The sequence below is a fragment of the Astyanax mexicanus genome, chromosome 1 (assembly GCF_023375975.1).
Source record: "Astyanax mexicanus isolate ESR-SI-001 chromosome 1, AstMex3_surface, whole genome shotgun sequence".
Lineage (NCBI taxonomy): Eukaryota > Metazoa > Chordata > Actinopteri > Characiformes > Acestrorhamphidae > Astyanax > Astyanax mexicanus.
Window position 1 is genome coordinate 99,515,358 of NC_064408.1, and position 19,700 is coordinate 99,535,057.

Genomic DNA, 19,700 nt, shown 5'->3' on the forward strand with positions numbered 1-19,700 from the left:
AAAATGCAGTTTAGGACTAAGAAAAACATCTTAGCTGTAAGGCTCTTAATCTCCACTTATTCAACACACTGAACTGACACTTTCAATGACACTATAATGTTACTGCTATTTATTCACACTCATTCCTTGCTGTTATAAAAAGTACCTTAGGCAATATAATTTTTGGATTTCATGCTGCTGCAACACAAGTAAAATTAAAATGCTGTTCTTAAACATAGTTGATACTAGAGCTGGGCAATATGTTTTAAGAATATTCCAGCCAATTGTTTTTTTATTTATTTGTGTAAAATGTGGTTCACTGTTACAGTATTGCCACAATTCAAACCCACAACTCCTGCATTGTTCAGTTTTTAACTCATGAAATCCCTGATAAATTAAAGAAAGAATTTTAGAAAAAAAAAAAATCCCTCAAGGATGACACTGTTCAATTTTGTACGTGTCAAAACATTGCAATACATATTGTGTATCATAGAAATGGCTTTAAATATCATAATATACTATCATAGAATACTATATTCTAGTCCATAGCATCTTACTCACATTAATGGGCTTTCCTGGCTGAGAAAAACAAAATAAGCTATATCAGCAAAAGTCAGCAAAAAATGATCTAGGTCATGTGCATGTACTGTGCAATGGGACTTTTTTTTTACACAAAGAGAGATTAATAACAATGACTTGACATTTAGCATGTGATCTGGAAGAATTTCATTATTTAAATCATAAAGTGTCAACTGTCAAGAATCACCATGACTCTGTTCTCAAAGCAAAGTACTCTATGAAGAAAAATACATACTATAGTATGTATACAAGATGTGAAATTGGTTGCCACTGCGATCTTAATGGGTTTAGAAATTTCACAATATTCTTACCTCAATTAACACCCAACAAAAGCCACTGAAGAAATCATTTCGTTTATTAATAAACCTCTCGCAAGTCAAAAAAATACCAGTTTGCACATATATTCTAGAAAAGATTTCAATATTTGGTAATGACAGTACAACTGACAAAACAAAACATCAAATGGGGCACATATACTACACAGCTTTCGGACCTTATGCCACCACCTATTGGTACAGTTCAAACAGAAAGTAAGTACACAGGAGGTCATGATCTCAAACTGACAGTGGAGAGAATAGCTCACATGCTAGATGGACCGACAAATATACAGTCACAGAGCACACAGAGGCAAATAAAGTGACAAACACAGAAGGGCTGAGATCATGAATATTCTCAAAACCAAACAGCTTCATACTGAGGTTTCTTCAAATGTCCCGTCATTCCATCAGCTGTGGTGGGTTGTAAATTCATAGTCATGTCAGTACTCCAATGTCGGCAGGCTCACACTAGCGTAGCGTCATAGAATCAGAGCAAGAAATACATCAAACATAATAATAAAGTACATGACAGTTTGACTGGTGAAAAAACATCTTCAAATGACCTTTAAAGGAGTACTTTAGGGTTTTCAACCTGACCTCAATCTATCAAATGTCCAGCACACTCTATTACCACAAAACATTTCAACACATTTTCCTGTACTTTCTGTAAAAGTAGAAAGAGAAATCCGGTTGACAAAAAAAAAAAACAGTTTTAAAGTGAAGCAACAAGAAATGATGTAAGTGCCCACTGGCGAATATCAGTTAACAGGAACGGTCTGTGGTATTCAGAGGTATGATACACAAACAGCAGATAGAGATCTGGTTGAAAAGTGCGAGAATAACCCTTTAAGCACACCCACCAAAAATATAGAGATCTTTGACTAACGTTGACTTTTTTTGGCCTAAATGCCTATTCCCTTTACCCCATACACACTAGCTGTTCTATCTTTTGCCCCTCTTGTTTCCTGCAGGAGGTTTTTTGAGCTGCAGCAGAGGTCCTCCTGCGCCAAATCCTGGTGTTGCAGTGTTGGACACCCCAAAGGTGAGGCCAGCTGACGCATTGATACCTGGGTTACTGAAGTTGAAGCCTGAGGTGCTGGAGCTCCCGAACCCTGCGTGAAGAGAATTAGGTTAGCTAATATATAAAACACAAGAGACTACTACAAAAGAGAGGTTTACTACAAAAATCAGGAAACAGCAGGTCACTTTTGTATTCTTGACCTTTTATGTGTAAATACATACGTATGCTACAAAGAACATACATTTTACACTTCACCAATGTACCATTGGAGTTTAATTCTATTCTGAAATACTGTAAACCACTAGAAAAATAAGAAACAATTTCCACACCTGTAGTTCTACAGCTCTGATTTGAATCAATTAATACGTTTGTAAACTTTGTTACTTCTCCCTTGGTTTTGGTTCGTTTCACAAATTTCAAAAATGCATGGCCAAAAAAAAAAAAGTCCAATTAAAACACCCTAAGATAAGATGTGGCAAGTACAAGGGTACATACATTTTATGTTACGTTTTATTTTTCCTGGTATTTTAAATTGAACAAATAAACTTGAAAATGAAAATGAAGCTTACACAAAAAAGTTCAGTTACTAATTAGTTTTCAATAAACCCAAACAGTTGCATACAGTACCCCTTTAATTATTTTGAGCTGATGCTTTATAAGCACTTCTTATCTCACATCATTACAGAACCTTTAATTGGCACATATTTTGTTTGCCAACCTCTGTCCACAACCCAGTATAATAAATGTGCATCTTTTTGTACATTGTCTCTTTTTAAGAGCTTGGCGAAATTTAATCAGACAGCTGTTTCCCACTTCAACCCTGACCCCTTTTTTGAGCTGGAAAACAGCTGACAGGAAAAGCAGCAGTAAAAACTTAAGCACAGAGTATGTTGCATAATTCTGAATGCAGTAAAAACCCTGAGCCCCTTGAACTTATTCCAGAGCTGAGATCAGAGAAACAGAGAGAGGGACCGAAGAGGAGATGTTAGTAATACACAGTCAGCGGTGGTGTGAGGAAGTGGAGGAGGGTGCTATGGAACACACCTGCGCTCAAGCTCCCTCCAGATGGCTTGCTAGCAGAAAAACCGAATGAGGAGCCTCCAGTTGCCACAGCCCCGAACCCTGGGCCGCTACCAAAAGCTGCCAAGAGACAAACCAGCACATTAATTGGTGCTCTGACACATTCACTAATATTGCTGTGTCACATTAAAGGTATTTTTCAGCTCAAAGTCTATCTGCATCATCTGTGCTGTAGACAATCACCTCAGGGGATTCAAAAACTTAAATGTACTTTAACGGGAAACCAATGGACATTTGCTGAAGCAAACAATATATATAGAAGAAATTAGTGGATAGGCAATTTCTAAAGCAAAAACAAAATAAAGATATAAATATAGAAGGGAAATAAAACACGTTAACACCCACTGCCCACTGGTTTCCACTGTAAGCAACATTTTTTTAGTTTTAAAAATTGAAAGGTGCTTAAATTGGTTTGTTGAGTTATGCCATCAAAAAAAAAACCTTTATTACCATAAAAAAACGTTTGTAATCATGATGCGTGTAAAGATCCTTTACATCAACTGAATGTACGACTGTGCTTACAGAACCATGTGAAGCACCTTTTTGTTCAGATAAATATTAGTACACAGATGCAGCAGATAGAGACTAAAAATCCCTGACTAATTTCCTTTAGTAGTCAACAATATGCACACTGACAGAGGAAACAAAAGAAAAGGGAATACGGCAACATATATGAAGGAGGAGCAGTGCAAGTTGTCGAAAACAAATTACAGTTGCTAGCCAGCAATCATATACATACACCCACACCCTACATCTGTCAATAAACACACACACACACACACAACTTTACACTACAAGCATAGAGTGCTTGCACATTTAAAGTCGTCAGCATTTTTTTTTGCCAGAGAGAGAGAGACAGCGAGAGCGTATTTATCTCAGCGGAATAAGGGAAGCGGAATGCATAAAAGAGGGAGTACCTCCAAGGCTGGTAGAACTCATACTAGTGCCCATGCCCAAGGCAAAGGGAGTCCCAAAACCCACCCCCAGGGGCGCCTGTGTTCCTGGGACAAAAAAAGAGAGCAAAAAAGCTTACTCTCATGAAGGTGCTCTTAATGCTCATTGGAGACGTGTGTAAAAGTCACTTCTTGAGGACTAAATCTGAAGAGACGCCAACAGGGAGATCTGAGTGTCAGTCAGTGTGATTTATCAATGCTTTAAAAATTCATAATTCATTAATAAAGTATTCATAATTGTCCAAGACAATCTCTCACTGGAGACAGGGACTCAGTCCTTTAATTAAATAAAGCTACTCATGTGTGGTAGGTTTATCCTTGATGCTGTGTTTACTTACCTGGTTTACATGATTTATGTGCACATGCTGCTTTTCTGTATAATTTAATCATAAAGATGCAAGTAAAGTCATTCAGGGTTGTATAAAACAGTATATAATGAAGGGTCTGTTCCCTAGACAGAAACAGGTTATAGTTTCCTTTTAAAAGAAAATCTTAATCTGTAATGTTGTGTAGTCCAAGACTAGGATTAATCCCCATTTGGAGCCCCGCAGTGTTCTAGAGAATCTTTAATCTAAAGTGTTCACAGTGGTGCTGAATGGAACCAGTCAGCTGAACTTTTAAGCTCCCTGACAGGAACATTATGGATGTTTATGAATATGCTGCAGGATAGCTTGTTGTGGTCTAGTCATGTTAAAATACAGGTGAGAAAAGGTGTAATGCAGGGCTTAAATAACGCAAAACTAGGTCCCTAAAAAACAAAACTCTCTAATATATAGCTATTCACTTCCAATCTAATGACTTAAGAATGCCTATTTTAAGAAATATTAATAGAAGTACTTTGTAAAATGTAGCCTTTTATATTTACAATCACAGAATAGTTGTGCTCCTGTCTCGTTTCCTTTTAGCTGGTTTAATATTTCTTCCAAATTTAAATTTTTTGTTTAATTTGGAGATGCGATGCAATGTACAGACATCTGCATCTCAAATCGACTCTGCTTTATCCAATTAATGTAATTCAATGATTGGTCAGTCAAAAAGAAACAAAGACATGGGCTTTTCTTTACAAAAACGGATTTATTGTCAATTTAAAGCAATCCACTTACATAAAACATGACAGACAAATTCAGACAAACTGATTCCTACTTGCTATTGCATTAAACACAGTTTGATTCAGATAATTGAAACTAATGTTCAAGAAATGCATTTCAAACAATGGCTCACTGCAGACTATTAAAATGAAGTAACTAGCGCAAAAAGGCACACAGTATCATATGCATCATCAAGCAATTGCTTAAAAGATCCTAAATGCACGAAAAATTTAAAACACGCAAATGATAAATTAGATAAAACTGACTTTATGTTACTGTGTAAACAATCAAAATTACAAGCCTCTTTAAGTCCCACTGTTCTAGAACAAAAATGGAACACCCTATAGAAGAGATATGTTGAGTACCTAAACATACAGCCATAAAATGTTTTCTTTTTTTAAATGGCATGCAAGGTTATGTTTCATATTAGAGTGTTAAATAAGAGCAAATCAAGCCTCATCCTGTTCGGGAAGAGATTGGTCTAAAGATTTTTTATAGCTAAGGGGGTAACAATATACTCTTCATGAGCTTAAATAACAGTGTCAAGCTGCAGGTTTCATTACAAAGAGCATAATTAGTCTGGTGTAATTAGATGGGGTGCAGCAAATACTAAACAGAAATTCTTGTATTAAGTATGGGTTAGTATCTGTATAGCAGATTTAAAAATCTGGTAAAACTGCTGCATTTTGCCTAAATGTAAATGTAAATAGTGTAAATCATTAAAATGTCTTTGAATATTGTAATGCAGAACTTTTACCACATTGCCTAGCCCTAACTTAAATTATTCAAAATGAATTGTATTGCAAATATGTTTTTTTAGGTGGGCTCTTAATGAAGAACAAAACTTCAGTAACAACCAATTAGATAAAACAGGCCAGGCATATGCTTAAAATGTTTTTTTTTAACTGTTCTTTTTTTATTTTCTTCCTTTTTTTCCTTTCTTAAGTCCAAGGCTGGTGCAGTTAGTTCAATGTATCTGAGCCTTTGTCTAATATACAATTTGTAGAAGCTGTGTAGAAGCATATGAAATACCAAAAATCTATATATTTTTTTTTAATGATTTATATAATTACACCCCCAACTACAGCAGTCTAAAGTTGGACCATCCAGAAATACTAGTCAACAGTGTTCCTACCCATGAACCATGGTGTAAAGTAAATTCACAGTCTTAGACCTCAGCTCTTTTCACAGAGACCTACAAGTGCACCAAAAACACCCACCATTAAAGTATACTAAAGTATATTTACAACCTTCATGGGACTCGCATCAGGCAGGCATGCGACAACTGCATTAAGGAATTGGCTCTAAGCAGCTACCATAGAGGGAGATGCTGGACCGAAGTCCAGAGCAGCAGCTGTTAACCACAACAAGGCCAACAATTAAAGGCTGCACTGCTGAATACTAAATATTTGGCACACACAAAAAGTTTATATATCATAATAAATCACTGCATGTCCACACGGCCACACAAGCAGCTTTTCACTCTCTGCCTTTCATCTAGTGAGTGAAATAACACTGTAGCCCTTAAATATGAGATAAAAACTACTATATGTTTATATACAAAAGCTCTAAACCCCAAACAACACTACGGGTTCTTTTAGTTATTTATATTAGTGCCTGATTCTTGTTAGAACACATTTTCATCTTACAAATGTTATATACTAGACCTGTGTAAAAGGCTGTTCTGTTCAAGCCCAACATGAAATGTGATTTAAATATGATAAGTGATTAAATTCAAAAGGCACAACTAATGCATTCTCAAAAAAAAATAACAAAAAACCTGAATTGTGAAAATACGAAATTAGCCAAAAACCAATTCAAAAATTATACAATAACAGTCAAGTAATTTGCCAAATGATATAAATTACAAAGCCCTTTCTAAACTAACAAATTCACACACTGACACTTCTCTTAAAGGAGCCTTCAGTTCGATTTACACATTTAAATTCAATGAATGATTGTGGTATGGATCAAGATAAATAAGGAAGACAAACCAAAATTCTTACATCAAACTGAGTGTCCTCAGCCAGCATGTTACCATCACTCATTCTGCAAAATGTACTGTCTGGTCCTCAGGCTATTAGGACCGTTAAAACTATTAGCTGATTTTGATTGATTGTTTGATTGGAAAAAAATCTATGCTGACATTGTTAAACAAAATTAATAGGTCATTTTGACTATGAAGCAGCAAATACTATTTATAATGTATTAATTTATTTATATTTACTTTGACTAAGTAAATATATGCTAATGTATAATATGACAAAAAAACAGGCCATTGGTCAAGTTGGCTGTAAAGAAATTAGAACTTCAATCAACCAGAACAACTCATGATTGGTGCATCCCTAATCAGTACAAATTCAGTGAGTGTTCTGGCTTTGCCTTTGATCCTGAGCAGCAGTTTTCTTGTTTAATCTTGCATAAAGACCAGATACTCATCAGTTGCTGTATGAGAACATGATGAGTGGACATGTGTACACTTTTAGCACTCAGTTATTCTTGAATATCGTAATGACTGAGAACTACTCATTTTACCTACTGTACTATGTGAAGCAACAATTAAATCAGTTCTCACATAGCCAGCTATTATTGCTGTCTTACCACAAACGCTAACATGGTTCAATGACTGGCTGATGCTGTCTGAAGCTTAGACTACCAGGGGTGGGTGTGTGTGTGTGTGTGTGTAAAAAGAAAAGAAAAAAACATTCACGGAAATAATAGTCCACTGAAATGTGCAATGACAATCAAAAATCAGTAGCTTACACCCTAAAACTGAAATATAAAAATGCATAGGCAAACCTCACGGCAATCTTGTAATTTAAAAGCATACAAAACAATTCACTGGCCTAAAGACTCCATACTAAAGAAGCTAGGAGTGGCCAGGTGCTGGCCACAGACAAACACCTTCACATTCATTTGGTATTAAAGGATTGAAGCTAATGTGTTTATACAGTGTGTGTATTAAATAGTGAAAGAGAAAAGAGGCCTGTGGTGAAAGAACAGATCTGCACGTGCACTGTTTCGCAACTTACTGAAAAAAGGCAACATGAAACATCTGAAACATCTACAGCAGCAGAGCTGTTTAATTCTGCTTCTGGATGGCTACTGGACAGCACAGTCTGGTCTTTCCCTGCCCTAACACATGGATGCCACATTATAAAATGTACTTTACATTTTGAAAATCAGTCGAATTAAACATGCTGCGAAATGTCTCTGAATTCAAGTACAGAACTGCACTGTAAAGCATGGGAGTGGGAACAAAAAATAACTGCTTATTCAGAAAAATTCTTCATTATTTAGAACATGATTCCTTTAGATTGTTTGCTGTTCTGTGTTGCTGTACTAACAGCTACTAACTTTATGGCGTGAAAGAGGCACTCTTGAGAGGTGTATCTAGTTAGTGATGTTAAACAGCTTGAATTTCTTTCCTATACAAGACAGAGTCTACAAATATAAGTTTGAGCTTGAAGTGGAAACAAACTGAACTGAGTTAAGAATGCGCACGCAGTGAAAAATACAACCTTGGCTGTTAATTAATCTCTACAGCAGCATGCAAGCTCCAGTGTTCCAACTAGCGATGAAACAAGTCACTGAAATCTCGCCCGATAGCACATTTTGGCTGAAAATCAGCCGATACTGATACATACATTGACTCAGGTATGTTTAAGCAGGGAAATCAAGGCCTTCCAGAACTGGAACAGATAAACCTTGGTCTAAAGAATATATGAAAACAGACTAAAAGATAAACCCTGCAACATCAAAATGCTGGGTAAACATGAACATGTAATACTGCCGGTTTTAAAAGCACATGCACCGCAAAACATGCTTAGTCGCTTCTGATAGATTCTGAGTATGGATTATTTTATAATTAATCAGTATAAAAGAGCAAATTAATCTTACGTCTCAATGTAAAATCAACATGGCACAGGCAAGAGAGTATCCTTAGGGGAAATTCATTTGCATTCCAGCCTTCAATTTGACACCATGTGCATTGGCAGTCAAACAAAGTCAAACAAACCCTGGCACCGCTTTGGCACTGCACTTGCGCAACAAAAACTAATGTTCTCCAGGAGCAACCACATACCAGGTTCATCTTAAAATGAACCCTGAGTTGACGTACAAGTCACAATGAGGGGTTTGTTTAAACATAAGTGACCCCTGATGCTTTTATAGACATATGGAGACAGCTCATCCTACAGAAATCCAGATGAAAGCTTTAACATAATGGATTAATAGCTTTCCAGGATGTTTCATACTAAGATTGTTGAACAAACACATTGCTCTCAAACATGAACGGATTGCCTTTGCCATCAACATCTATTGTCTGACTCATACTACAGCCACTAAGGGCACTTACTTTTAAAGGCCAAATGAAAAAATTCAGACAAAAGGTTTCTGGGTTTGGCTGCTTATCAGTACAAGCCCATGTGCTGTATACACACACAAGCAAAGAATACAGAATGAGCATTTAATGAGTGTTGCAGCATGGTGTGTCAACTGTGTAGTGATCGCTACATTACTGCTATTGAAAATATTCCCATGGAAAACCTACACCCCACTACAAACAGTAGGTATAGATAGGCCTGCCACAATAATTGCATTTTTGATTTATCAAATAATATATGGACATAACTGCAATATTTTCTGCTGACCTCAATACTGACTTTTATTGTGTTAAATATATAATTCTTATTAATGTTAATAAGCCAGTATGGCTTGTTAGGACTCTTTAATTAGTGTTTTAGTTAGTTAGTTTATTTATATTTTTTAACAAATTTATATAATAATTATTATTATATATTTAGACATTGGTATTATAGGTATATCTTGTGGGCAATATGCAGTTGCATTACAATTATATATTAATGGCATGAAAATGTCTTAAATGACAATGTTGTTTGGCACAAATATTTGCACATATCGTTTAAAAGGATTTGGTTATTGCGACAGGCCTAGGTGTAGTGGTGCTAATGACACAAATATATTCATTATTCAAAACCTCAATTTAATACATTGAATAAAACCCAACATGGGAAGAGTATGTTTTCCAAACAATAAGGCCTCCATGAAAGGCAACCTCTGCAGTATTTGGAATCTGTATATGCACCACTGCCAAGCACACATTCAGTCATGAGTTATTAAGTACCCTGTTATTAATTAGCATTTTTAATTACTGTTACCTGAAAAATTAAAAACTTTTTAAAATAATGCATGCTGGTATGCATTTACCTCCTGCATCACAGCTCTATCCTAATTAAAGAGAATACACCACTACTTTCAACCATCTCAACAAATCTTAGACCTAAAAGTCAAGAAACAAAATATAATATGGGCAACACATTACTGCACTGAACTAGATTTTGTTTGGCACACCATTTCCTTTCTCCCAATAATCAACTATGTCTGAAGCCTGGCGAGACGGACCTTTCATCTCAGTAAGTGCTTTGTTTCTTCAGCTCAAGTAGAAAGGGAAAAAGTAGGCCAGCCAGGAGATAAACCTCTCACACAAGTGCCAAAGGAAAGAGACTAAGGTTGGCACGCCCATAGGCAGAAACACAGCCTGTCGTGCTATACCCCTCATAAAACCACCCAAAAGTAAAAAAAAAAAAAAAAAAAAATCAAACAAGTCACTGGCTGGCTTCTGCAGTTTATTTTTTGCTTTCTTTTGCACCCTCCCACGCTCTCTATTTGCCTGCCTCTCCATCTGTCCCCTCAACTCCCTGACTCTTTCACAGCCTAGAGGTCAAGAAGAGGTCTAAAACTTGAAGGCGGTCAGACCTGGAGCGGGCTGCTGCTGCTGAGTGAGAGTGGCAGCCATGGCAACGGCTGCAGCGTTGGGGACGGCACCAAAAGGAGCTGGGCCAGTGGTCACTCGCGGGGCGCTCTGCAGTTTCCGGCTGGCCGTCCGCTTTAGCTCAAAGACGTCTGTGGAGTCCTCCAGATAGGCTCTTCTGTAGTTTAGATACTGATGCTTCAATGTCTAATGGAAGCAGATAAGAGCTGGTCACTGAGTGTGTAAAACATTTTTTCAAATTCATTTGACAAACAGAAGTAATAAAAAAAATATATATATTAAAAATAAATAAATAAGTGTGTGTGTGTATATATATATATATATATATAGACACACACATACAAAGGGAAATAATATAAAAAAATATATATATATTATTTTTATAACAATCCTTTGTCAAGAAAACACTTTTTTAAAACAAATAACAGTCTCATGTGTGTACTAGATAGAGTTGGGTGGTATAGGGGTAATACTGCAGTTAAGTCCCACCTGCTCAGACTGACATTATAATAACTACTTTGTCTTTGAGAAACTACTGTAGATGTCAATTGTGTACAGCATATTAACCTTAAAAGATTTTTATTAATAATACTTAAATGTGGACAGCAGACTTTACAAAGTACAATGCACCAACTATATATCAGTTATTTATGCCTCAGTATTTAGTAAATATATTTATATCTCATGGGTCCTATTTGGAAATTAACCTACATTGTCACAAAGAAATGCTAATACAGGGTGAGTCGAAAGTCAGGACACCTTTTGTTTATAAAAAAAAAAAAAAAAAAAAAAATACAGCGATGATGTTTCAGACATGTTTCCTTCACCCATTACTTGCTGGGGTATTCAGACTTTCCCTTTCATTTCTAATCTGAAAGGGTGTGCTAGGACTTTTGACTCACCCTCTATTATACTACACAATATATACTGGGCACTATAAAAAAACAGAACTGAGCATGACATGGAAAACTTTAAGCCTGCACACAATGAGGTTGAGTGTTTTAAGCAAATTAGAACACTCACCTTTACATTCTCATGAACTGCTTGCAGTTGTGCTGCCAGAGCCACAAACGTCTGGTAAAGCTTCTGCATTGCCTGGGACAGATCTGCGTACAAATGGTACAAAATGAAGGATATAGGGCATATATCAAAATGGGTTTTTAAAAGGGGGCATACTTCATTCCTGTAAGAAGTGACAGTGTCATGTGACCTACCTTGAGGGGTGATGTGGGCGCTGCTGCCCTGGGTGGTCAGATGATTTTCCAGTTCCTCTATCTGCTGGCGGTACTGCTGTAACTGCACCTCAAACTGCTCCACAAGACCCCGGAAATAACTGTGAAGACAAGGGAAATTTCGTAGTCATTAGACAATAGTCTAGGCTGCACTTCATCATTTAAGTATTGCTTTAGTTTGTCTATTTGAGCTTAAAATCAAATCAAGATCAAAAGTACTGCAAAACTAAATTATCATTTGACCTCAGCATCTAATATGAGTGTTGTAGCATTGTTTTTAAAATTTACAATCAATTTACTTTGCAAGTCCTGGCAGTCTGCTTTATTACATTTTTGGTTACATTCATACAACAGGTAAAGTGTCCCAAATCCATTTTTTGTCTCTTTATAATTTTTGGTTTCTTCACATATTTTTACTTAATGTAATCTATATAAAACATTTGTTTGTATAAAACAGGTAAACTCAGCATTTATCAAAACACAAACATACAAGATAGCGTTTGGCTGAAACCAACATCTGTAGAAGGCATGTCTAAAAGAAAGATTAGTAACCACTGATTTTATCTGCATGCACTCACTCAGATGGTGCAGTATTCTCATGTTGAAGCCCAGGCGGTGTCTTCTGAGTTCTCAGCGCAACATCCGCATTCTTTAACTCCTAAAAGGGGCAGAAATAATGTACAATTAGCTAATCTTACCACAGACCTGAGCATGTCTCCCAACTGTCACACCTTTGTAAAGTTTGCAGGCTTTCACAAAAATATTATTTGTGAACATTTTAGGTGAAAGTATTAAACAAAAAGTGCTGTTTTGTTATGTTAGCTTTTCCAAACATTCCCTGTGTGAGGAAAGAACATTTAAGAAAAGATCACGTGGGTGTTTATACAAAACTTAATTTTAACAACCACCATTTTTTTGCATCTTTCATTTCTGCATGTCTTGCACATTTGCTCTGAACATTTAATGTAGACAGACTATGTAAATTGTAACTGAAATTAAATGATCTTTTACATAAATAGTTACTAAGTATCGGCATCTTCGCACCAAAATCACAAACCCAGGCCAAGCCACTTTTCTCTCTTTCCCATGAACCAGCAACTGTGGGTTAGTTCCAATATGGAAACCTATGCAAAATGTGGTATGCTGATTTCTGTGGCTTTTCTATGTAACTCCTGTTATCTTTATTCCACTGAGATGTGCTTTGTTTCTGTACCTGGGCAGTCTCCATTTTGAGTTTTTCTATGGAGAGGGCATTTCGCTGCAGTCCACTGGCACTGACCGACAGCAGCTGCTTCAGGCTCTTAATGTCATCCTGCACTTTAACCATGGCTTTAGAGGACATCCTGCTGATCTCTTCTTGAACTTGCTTCTGCTCCTTCACAAACTTTCTACACAACCAAAAGAAATGCATTGTTTTGAACTCCAAAACACAATCACATAAAGCCATTGATTGTTAATTATTCTAAAGGACAGCAGGTTCTTACTGGAAATTGTCCACATCTTGACAGATGGGAGCTGGAAGATTCTCATCTTTGAGAGCTTTGCTGTCTCTGTGATGAAATCAAAAGAAGTGAAGAAATATTAGGTAACCAAATCCAATACAGCAAATGAATGCAGCAGAGGTAACTGAGACAAAAGGGAAATATTTAAGATTTTAACATTTACCTAATTAACACCCAAATACAAAATACCCTTACATTTTAAAAACACTATAAAATCAACACAGTGTATGAATCTATTTATTTAATAAATCAATATTGGCTTGTGATATATTAAATATCACAGAATCACAGTATTGTGATACCATTATTGTGGGCAACATATTGTGAGATGCACTGTAATTGCCAGCCCTAATACTTACTCAGGTCTCGCACTGGATGATTTGTCACTCTTGTTCTCTGAAGAGGTACTGAAGTCCACTCCACCCAAACCCACACTGGGGGCAGGGACGAGAGGAACAGTGGTTGCTGTAGAGGACGCGAGCAGGCCACCTAGACTCAATCCTCCACCGAGAGTGGGCTGCCCAAGAGTTGACTGTCCAAGAGTTGATTGCAAGAAAGTGGGTTGCCCAAGTGTTGATTGGCCGAGAGTAGCCTGCCCAAGTGTTGATTGGCCGAGAGTTGCCTGCCCAAGTGTTGATTGCCCGAGAGTAGGCTGCCCTAAGCCTGAAATACACACACATATTGAAAATATATACAATTAATAAACAATTAATACTAAGACAGCACAAACCTAATCAAAATCAAATCAAGCAACTGCCTTCCTAAAAAATCGCACATTATGAGTTGCTCATTTACACTATACCATCCAAAATAGATCACCCAAGCTACTTAGTTTTATGTCTTAACAAACTTAAATAAAGACATTTTTCTGCACATTTTGAATGCAATATTGATTTACTTTCTAAATGTAACATTTTCAGAAAAAAGGCTACATGATGTGTTTTCGTACCAATGGGAATGAATTGTTTTATACACAACAATGTTATTATTAAATTAAATTAAACAAATAAACAACTAATGTTTTAGAATATATTGAAGTGTCTTGGAAGAAGGTAAAGTAATTTTCACAGAAAATCAAAAACACATGTAAAAACTTTTGCACTTTTTTAACCTGATTACCAGCTGAGACATTACTAAAGAGACCGACCACTGGTTGAAATATGAATGGAGTTCTCTTAACACTTATTATTGCATCTGTTTACAGATAAAGCTGTTCCACCGTTCAACAAAAAGAGATCAGCTTGTTGCCAATACTGCAAGTAGAGGAGGGTCGGTGTGCTAGTGGGGAAATTCCACCTAGATGTGGAAATCTGTCTAGAAAAATGCCTAAAATACTCTGTGCAAACACAAAACGATTAAAAATTCCATCTGTGATTAATATATATATTTTGGATAGGTAAAATGACCTTCAGATTTCAATATTTTTGGCTCTTCCTATTTAGAGAGATGGGAAGCTGCTCACGTATGACGGCAGAGAACTGGACACTCTGAGTGAACAGACTTGCCAATAAAAGCAATACAAGAAAAAAAAAATTAAGGCCGTTTTCACACCTGAAAGTCTGGACCAGAGTCCGCAGAATTGTTACATTGTGTCCATTTATTGGGTTGTAACAAATTCTAGCTCTCTGTCAGAACCAGACACCCCTTCGAATATATGCGTACCCCCCTACAGAATGATTGTAATATGTATGAAATGTAATTTATTTATTGGATTTTTTCAGCAATTTAAATACGACCACGAAATAAAAAAAAGTGCTTAACTTTAGGACAATCTCACCTGTTGCAGCAGGGCTGGAGAACAGAGAAGCACCAAGACCAAGGCCTGTGGCCGGGGCAGACGAGGCGGGTGCCGCTCCTCCCAGGTTCAGTGAGAAGCCTGTGGAGCCGGTCTGAGGAGTGGAAGAGGTGAGGACGGAACTCAGTGACAGGCCTGTTGCTGCTGGGGGGGCCGCGGCAGTGGTGGTCGTCAGTGAAAACGGAGCTGCAGTGGCCGCTGGCTTCCCAAACCCAAAGCTAAATCCTGTGGAAGCGGCAGTAGATGCAGCAGGAGCTCCTGTGAACAAAAAGGTGCAAATAAATCATACTGAACAAGAGAACTGGCATTAAACCAAACAGGCACTATTTTAGACACGGTTTTAGCCAACTCTGCAACTGATTTATCATGCCTAATTAAGATTGTGAAAACAAGAAAACATATCCTCAGCTGAACTTAGCTTACCTAATGTAAGGCCAGTAGATGGTGCAGTCGCTCCTGCAGAAAAATAGAAAGACAATGAATCAAAACAGAAAAAAAAATGCTTTTGTACCTGCTTATAGTGATCAGCCATGATATTAAAAGCACCATCAGGTAAAATTAAATCATTGAATTAAACAAATCTGAAAAAAATCTTTTGTGGGGAATACGTTCACCAGCAAAGGAACAGTCCATAAATTTGTGGAAAGCAAGTAAATTGACCAACATAGGAATTCAAGTTAATTTAACAATTTGAAAATATTAAGCAATTATTTGGAGGCAAAATATTAAGCAAGCTATTTTAATGTTAGGGCTGACCAAAGTAGAACTGCTTTGTGACGTGTAGACAATATGTCTAAATTATGCAGACAGCACTTTCAATTAGTAACTTTACAAAGGAATACCCAGTGATGGAGTTTAAGCTCCTGAGAAAAAACTAATTTTTACTGCATAACAAAAGGATGGATAGCAAATTTAAAACATATTTTTAAATACAGGCTTGATGAGAAGGTGTCTACTGATCTAAATACTAAACCATCTCCAAGAACCCAATACTGCTAACTCGGCAAATAGGTATGCCTTCATACCTGAGGCAGGTGTGTTGAAAGAGAATCCACTTGTTGGTTTCTGAGCAAACAAGCTGCCCCCAAGACCCAGGGAGGAGGTGGTGGTGGTAGTAGCAGCAGCAGGAGTCGAGGTCACTCCTCCCAGACCACCAAAAGCAAAGCCACCAGTGGCTGCAGCAGGGGCACTGTGAGAGGAAAGGTTATACACTGGGTAAGGGGACACTTTATCTAACAATATTAACATTTCCAAAACCAGGCTACCAGGCAAATCATGTCCAAAAGCTGATCTGGGGTATAGATTTACAAATGTTTTATTAAAAGACATTAAAAATCATCCTTGGGATCATATAAACCTTAGTTCATCAAAAAGTTTCTCAATATTATTTTAAGTAAGTCTTCATATTCTCTGGTGATTTCTGTTGCAGCCATAATAAGAGACTGTGTCCTGCATTTTATATTTTAATTAAAATTAACTGTTACTTCCATAATTTAATTCCTTACAGAACAACAAAATCAGGGAAAAACTGAATCAAAGCAACTAATGAGCTCTTGGACTGTGTGGGGTTTGGTTATATATTAAAGAATATATGTTAAAGAATATAAATTCTTTCTTGACTTGTTCTTAAGTGTTAAGTATCATTAATTTTCTCTATTATAAAAACTTGTTAGGGATATATTTTGTGAAGCTAGCTCCTGACTACTTTAAGATTCTGATTTTTTTTTGTATTGTTGCAACTTAGCGATTAACACTACAAAACTGGATTTTGCATATGCAAAATATTTCAGAAATTTTATTTAAATTAAAAATGAATCTTTTAGCCAAATTATTTTTTTTGCTTTAGACAACCTCTGAGATCATAGGAACCCTATGAACTGTGGATATAGCTGAGATGACTGTTGCATAAAGATCAATATTGTTGCTGTCTTAAGTAAAACATGCATCTCCAAAACAGCAATTTTACTGGAGACATATAAAACTTTCAATGGCAGTCTATGTAAAAAAAAGTTTATTTCAGGTAACTTTGGAGACTTACTATTGGTCCATTCCTCAAGAAATGTGTCAATTTGTGTGATCAAATTATGCAGTAAACAAAAATGGTGATACCTGTTTATTTTGTTACAGCTTCTAAACAGATTGCATGATGAGTTTATTGTCTGTGTTTTCATATGTAAAGATTATTTTAAAACTGTTACTACATTTTATCTGGGTTTACTCTTTGTATTCACTGTTTCAACAGCTCTCTTTCAATCATTTTAACAATTTAAACACTTTAATTAAATGTTTTACAATGCATATAAGTAATTCTGACGTAGCTGATAGAAATCTTTTAAAAAATTATTGCTGCATTCTTTATGGTACATCAAGATTTTAACCTGAAAATATAACAAAAAACGTAGGTCACCTGAGATAAGTACATTTAATTATAATCTTGCAAAATTTAAAGATATAGATCCAAACTGTTCATTTTCAAAAATAGAACATTTATTTTTCAATGTTTTTATTCAGAATATTTTTGGATAGCTCTAGCTAAATATTTTTCTAATAAAGTAAAATATACAGGGTACATATAAAACGTTATATGATAATTATATGAAAATGATATTTTTGTTTTTAACTGTAAGGTCTCTACTGTCAACGTTACTTTGAATCTAATGCTGAATTTGTTTACTGAGTCTCTTAACTGCCTTAGTAACAAAAAAGCTGTGTCCACTATAAAGTACATGAATGAGTTAAATTTGCTGGTTGATGAATGAGATGTGTTGTCATTATGAATGTTTTGTTTGACTTGTAAAACGTGCTGGTTGTATGGTTTAATTGTCTTGGATGGCTGTGTGTGCGCATTATGTTTTGTGGAAATTAATAAAAAAAATAATGCGTCATGTGTTCAAAACGAGAAACATAATACATGAGCTGCTCACTGAATTTATCTGATTCAGTTTTAAATTTGCTATCAATATTCAGAAATGAGTCTGGGCTCTTATGGGATATGGCTGATATTTTTGTTGCTTTCTGGTGTCCGACTGTTAACCTAACCATCTTGATTATGTCGAGAAAACGCCTGAATTAGCCATTATTATAACTAGATTGGGTTTATTAAAATCCAATAATAACATATGTGTTCAAATAACCTAGCTTATGTTAACAGTTACTCATTTAAGATTAGCCACACTTTAGGTGAGAGGAGCTACTAACTAACTTAGCGTTAGCTAAGCTAACTAGCTAGTTAACGGTATTAAAACCACAGTAGCTGGCAATAGTTGAGTATTATAGCGTTATCTGTTATATAAAGAAAAACTATTATTCTCTGCTTGTTGAAGTAACGTTAGTTGATGAACGACGCTGTTGCACTAGTTTCCGTTTAGCCCAAGTTGCTAGCTAAGCTAACGAGCCTAAGCGTTAGCTCAGTATTGCTAAAGTAACGTTAACAACATCCTCTATCGTCTCACCTGGTCGCAGCTCCAAATGAAAAGCCCCCGCCAGTGTTTGTGGATCCTAGAGTGCTTGTTCCAAAGTTAAAGCCCGACATTTTCGGTCTGTGCTTGTTTTACCTTAACAGTCTTTTTAAAAATACAAGCAGGACCGAGGCGCTAACCGGCTAACGCTCAGCTAGCTCTGCAGCACTCCGACCTCGTGGAGGCTTAAAAGGCTAAAAACACAGCCCACCATCTCAGAGAGCTTATAAAGCAAACTCCAACACAGGCCAGAGATACTGAACAGCACACTGAAACTACAGCTAGCTACATTCACCGCCCCGCAACATGCACGGGTTCAGCTTTACTCCTGACAGTCTGTTAAAAAATCAAACTTCTTTCCGCGCTCGAAGCTTCTTCTTCTCCTCGGTAGTAGCGATGCTCGATTCGTGACAGAATCGGTTCACTTGAATCGGTTAACAATAAACTGAACTTTTTTTCTTCATACACCTAAAGCTTTGCAAGATATATAGGTATACTATATTGTTTATCCCTCTGTTTGAGCGGTTTGTATTTAATATATCTGAAAGGATAATTTTTAGCATTCATATTTCATGATTTAAACAAGGAGAATATGGTAAACATAAATAAATAAATTATTTAATAAATGAATGAATAGGTAAATAAAAAAGCATACAAACCTTAACCTGTTTTAGAGATAAAAATATTAATATTTTACACATTTGTAAAATAGAGATATGTAAGTGTATAATATTTTTAAAAAAAATGGAAGTATGAATGGCTGCGGTCAAATTAAGACCAATAATTTGAGGGTAACAGGAGGATTATTTGTAATGAAATTGAAATACCACACTTTAAAACATTTTCTCTGTACACACATTTATAGTGGTCTTTTTCTTAATCTCTTTAAAGGGTTGTGTATT

General features: G+C 36.2%; 1 protein-coding gene across 3 annotated transcripts; it reads right to left on the reverse strand.

The window, feature by feature from the left end:
• Window positions 1–895: 895 nt before the first annotated feature.
• nup58 (nucleoporin 58) lies at window positions 896–19,201 on the reverse strand. 3 transcript variants are annotated; one of them, XM_007252300.4, is made up of 14 exons: window positions 18,793–19,201; window positions 16,366–16,529; window positions 15,764–15,796; window positions 15,323–15,598; window positions 13,905–14,208; window positions 13,528–13,593; window positions 13,257–13,431; window positions 12,622–12,701; window positions 12,026–12,144; window positions 11,835–11,917; window positions 10,796–10,997; window positions 3,894–3,977; window positions 2,941–3,036; window positions 896–1,987 (listed from the first exon to the last, which is right to left on the reverse strand). In XM_007252300.4, exons 1-14 carry the CDS (start codon window positions 18,870–18,872, stop codon window positions 1,818–1,820), a joined length of 1,932 nt encoding a protein of 643 aa, XP_007252362.3. In that variant the 5' UTR covers window positions 18,873–19,201; the 3' UTR covers window positions 896–1,817. The 3 variants fall into 3 exon arrangements, with proteins under 3 accessions (XP_007252362.3, XP_049318672.1, XP_049318674.1); XM_049462715.1 differs by lacking the exon at window positions 3,894–3,977; XM_049462717.1 differs by lacking the exons at window positions 2,941–3,036; window positions 3,894–3,977.
• Window positions 19,202–19,700: the final 499 nt, after the last annotated feature.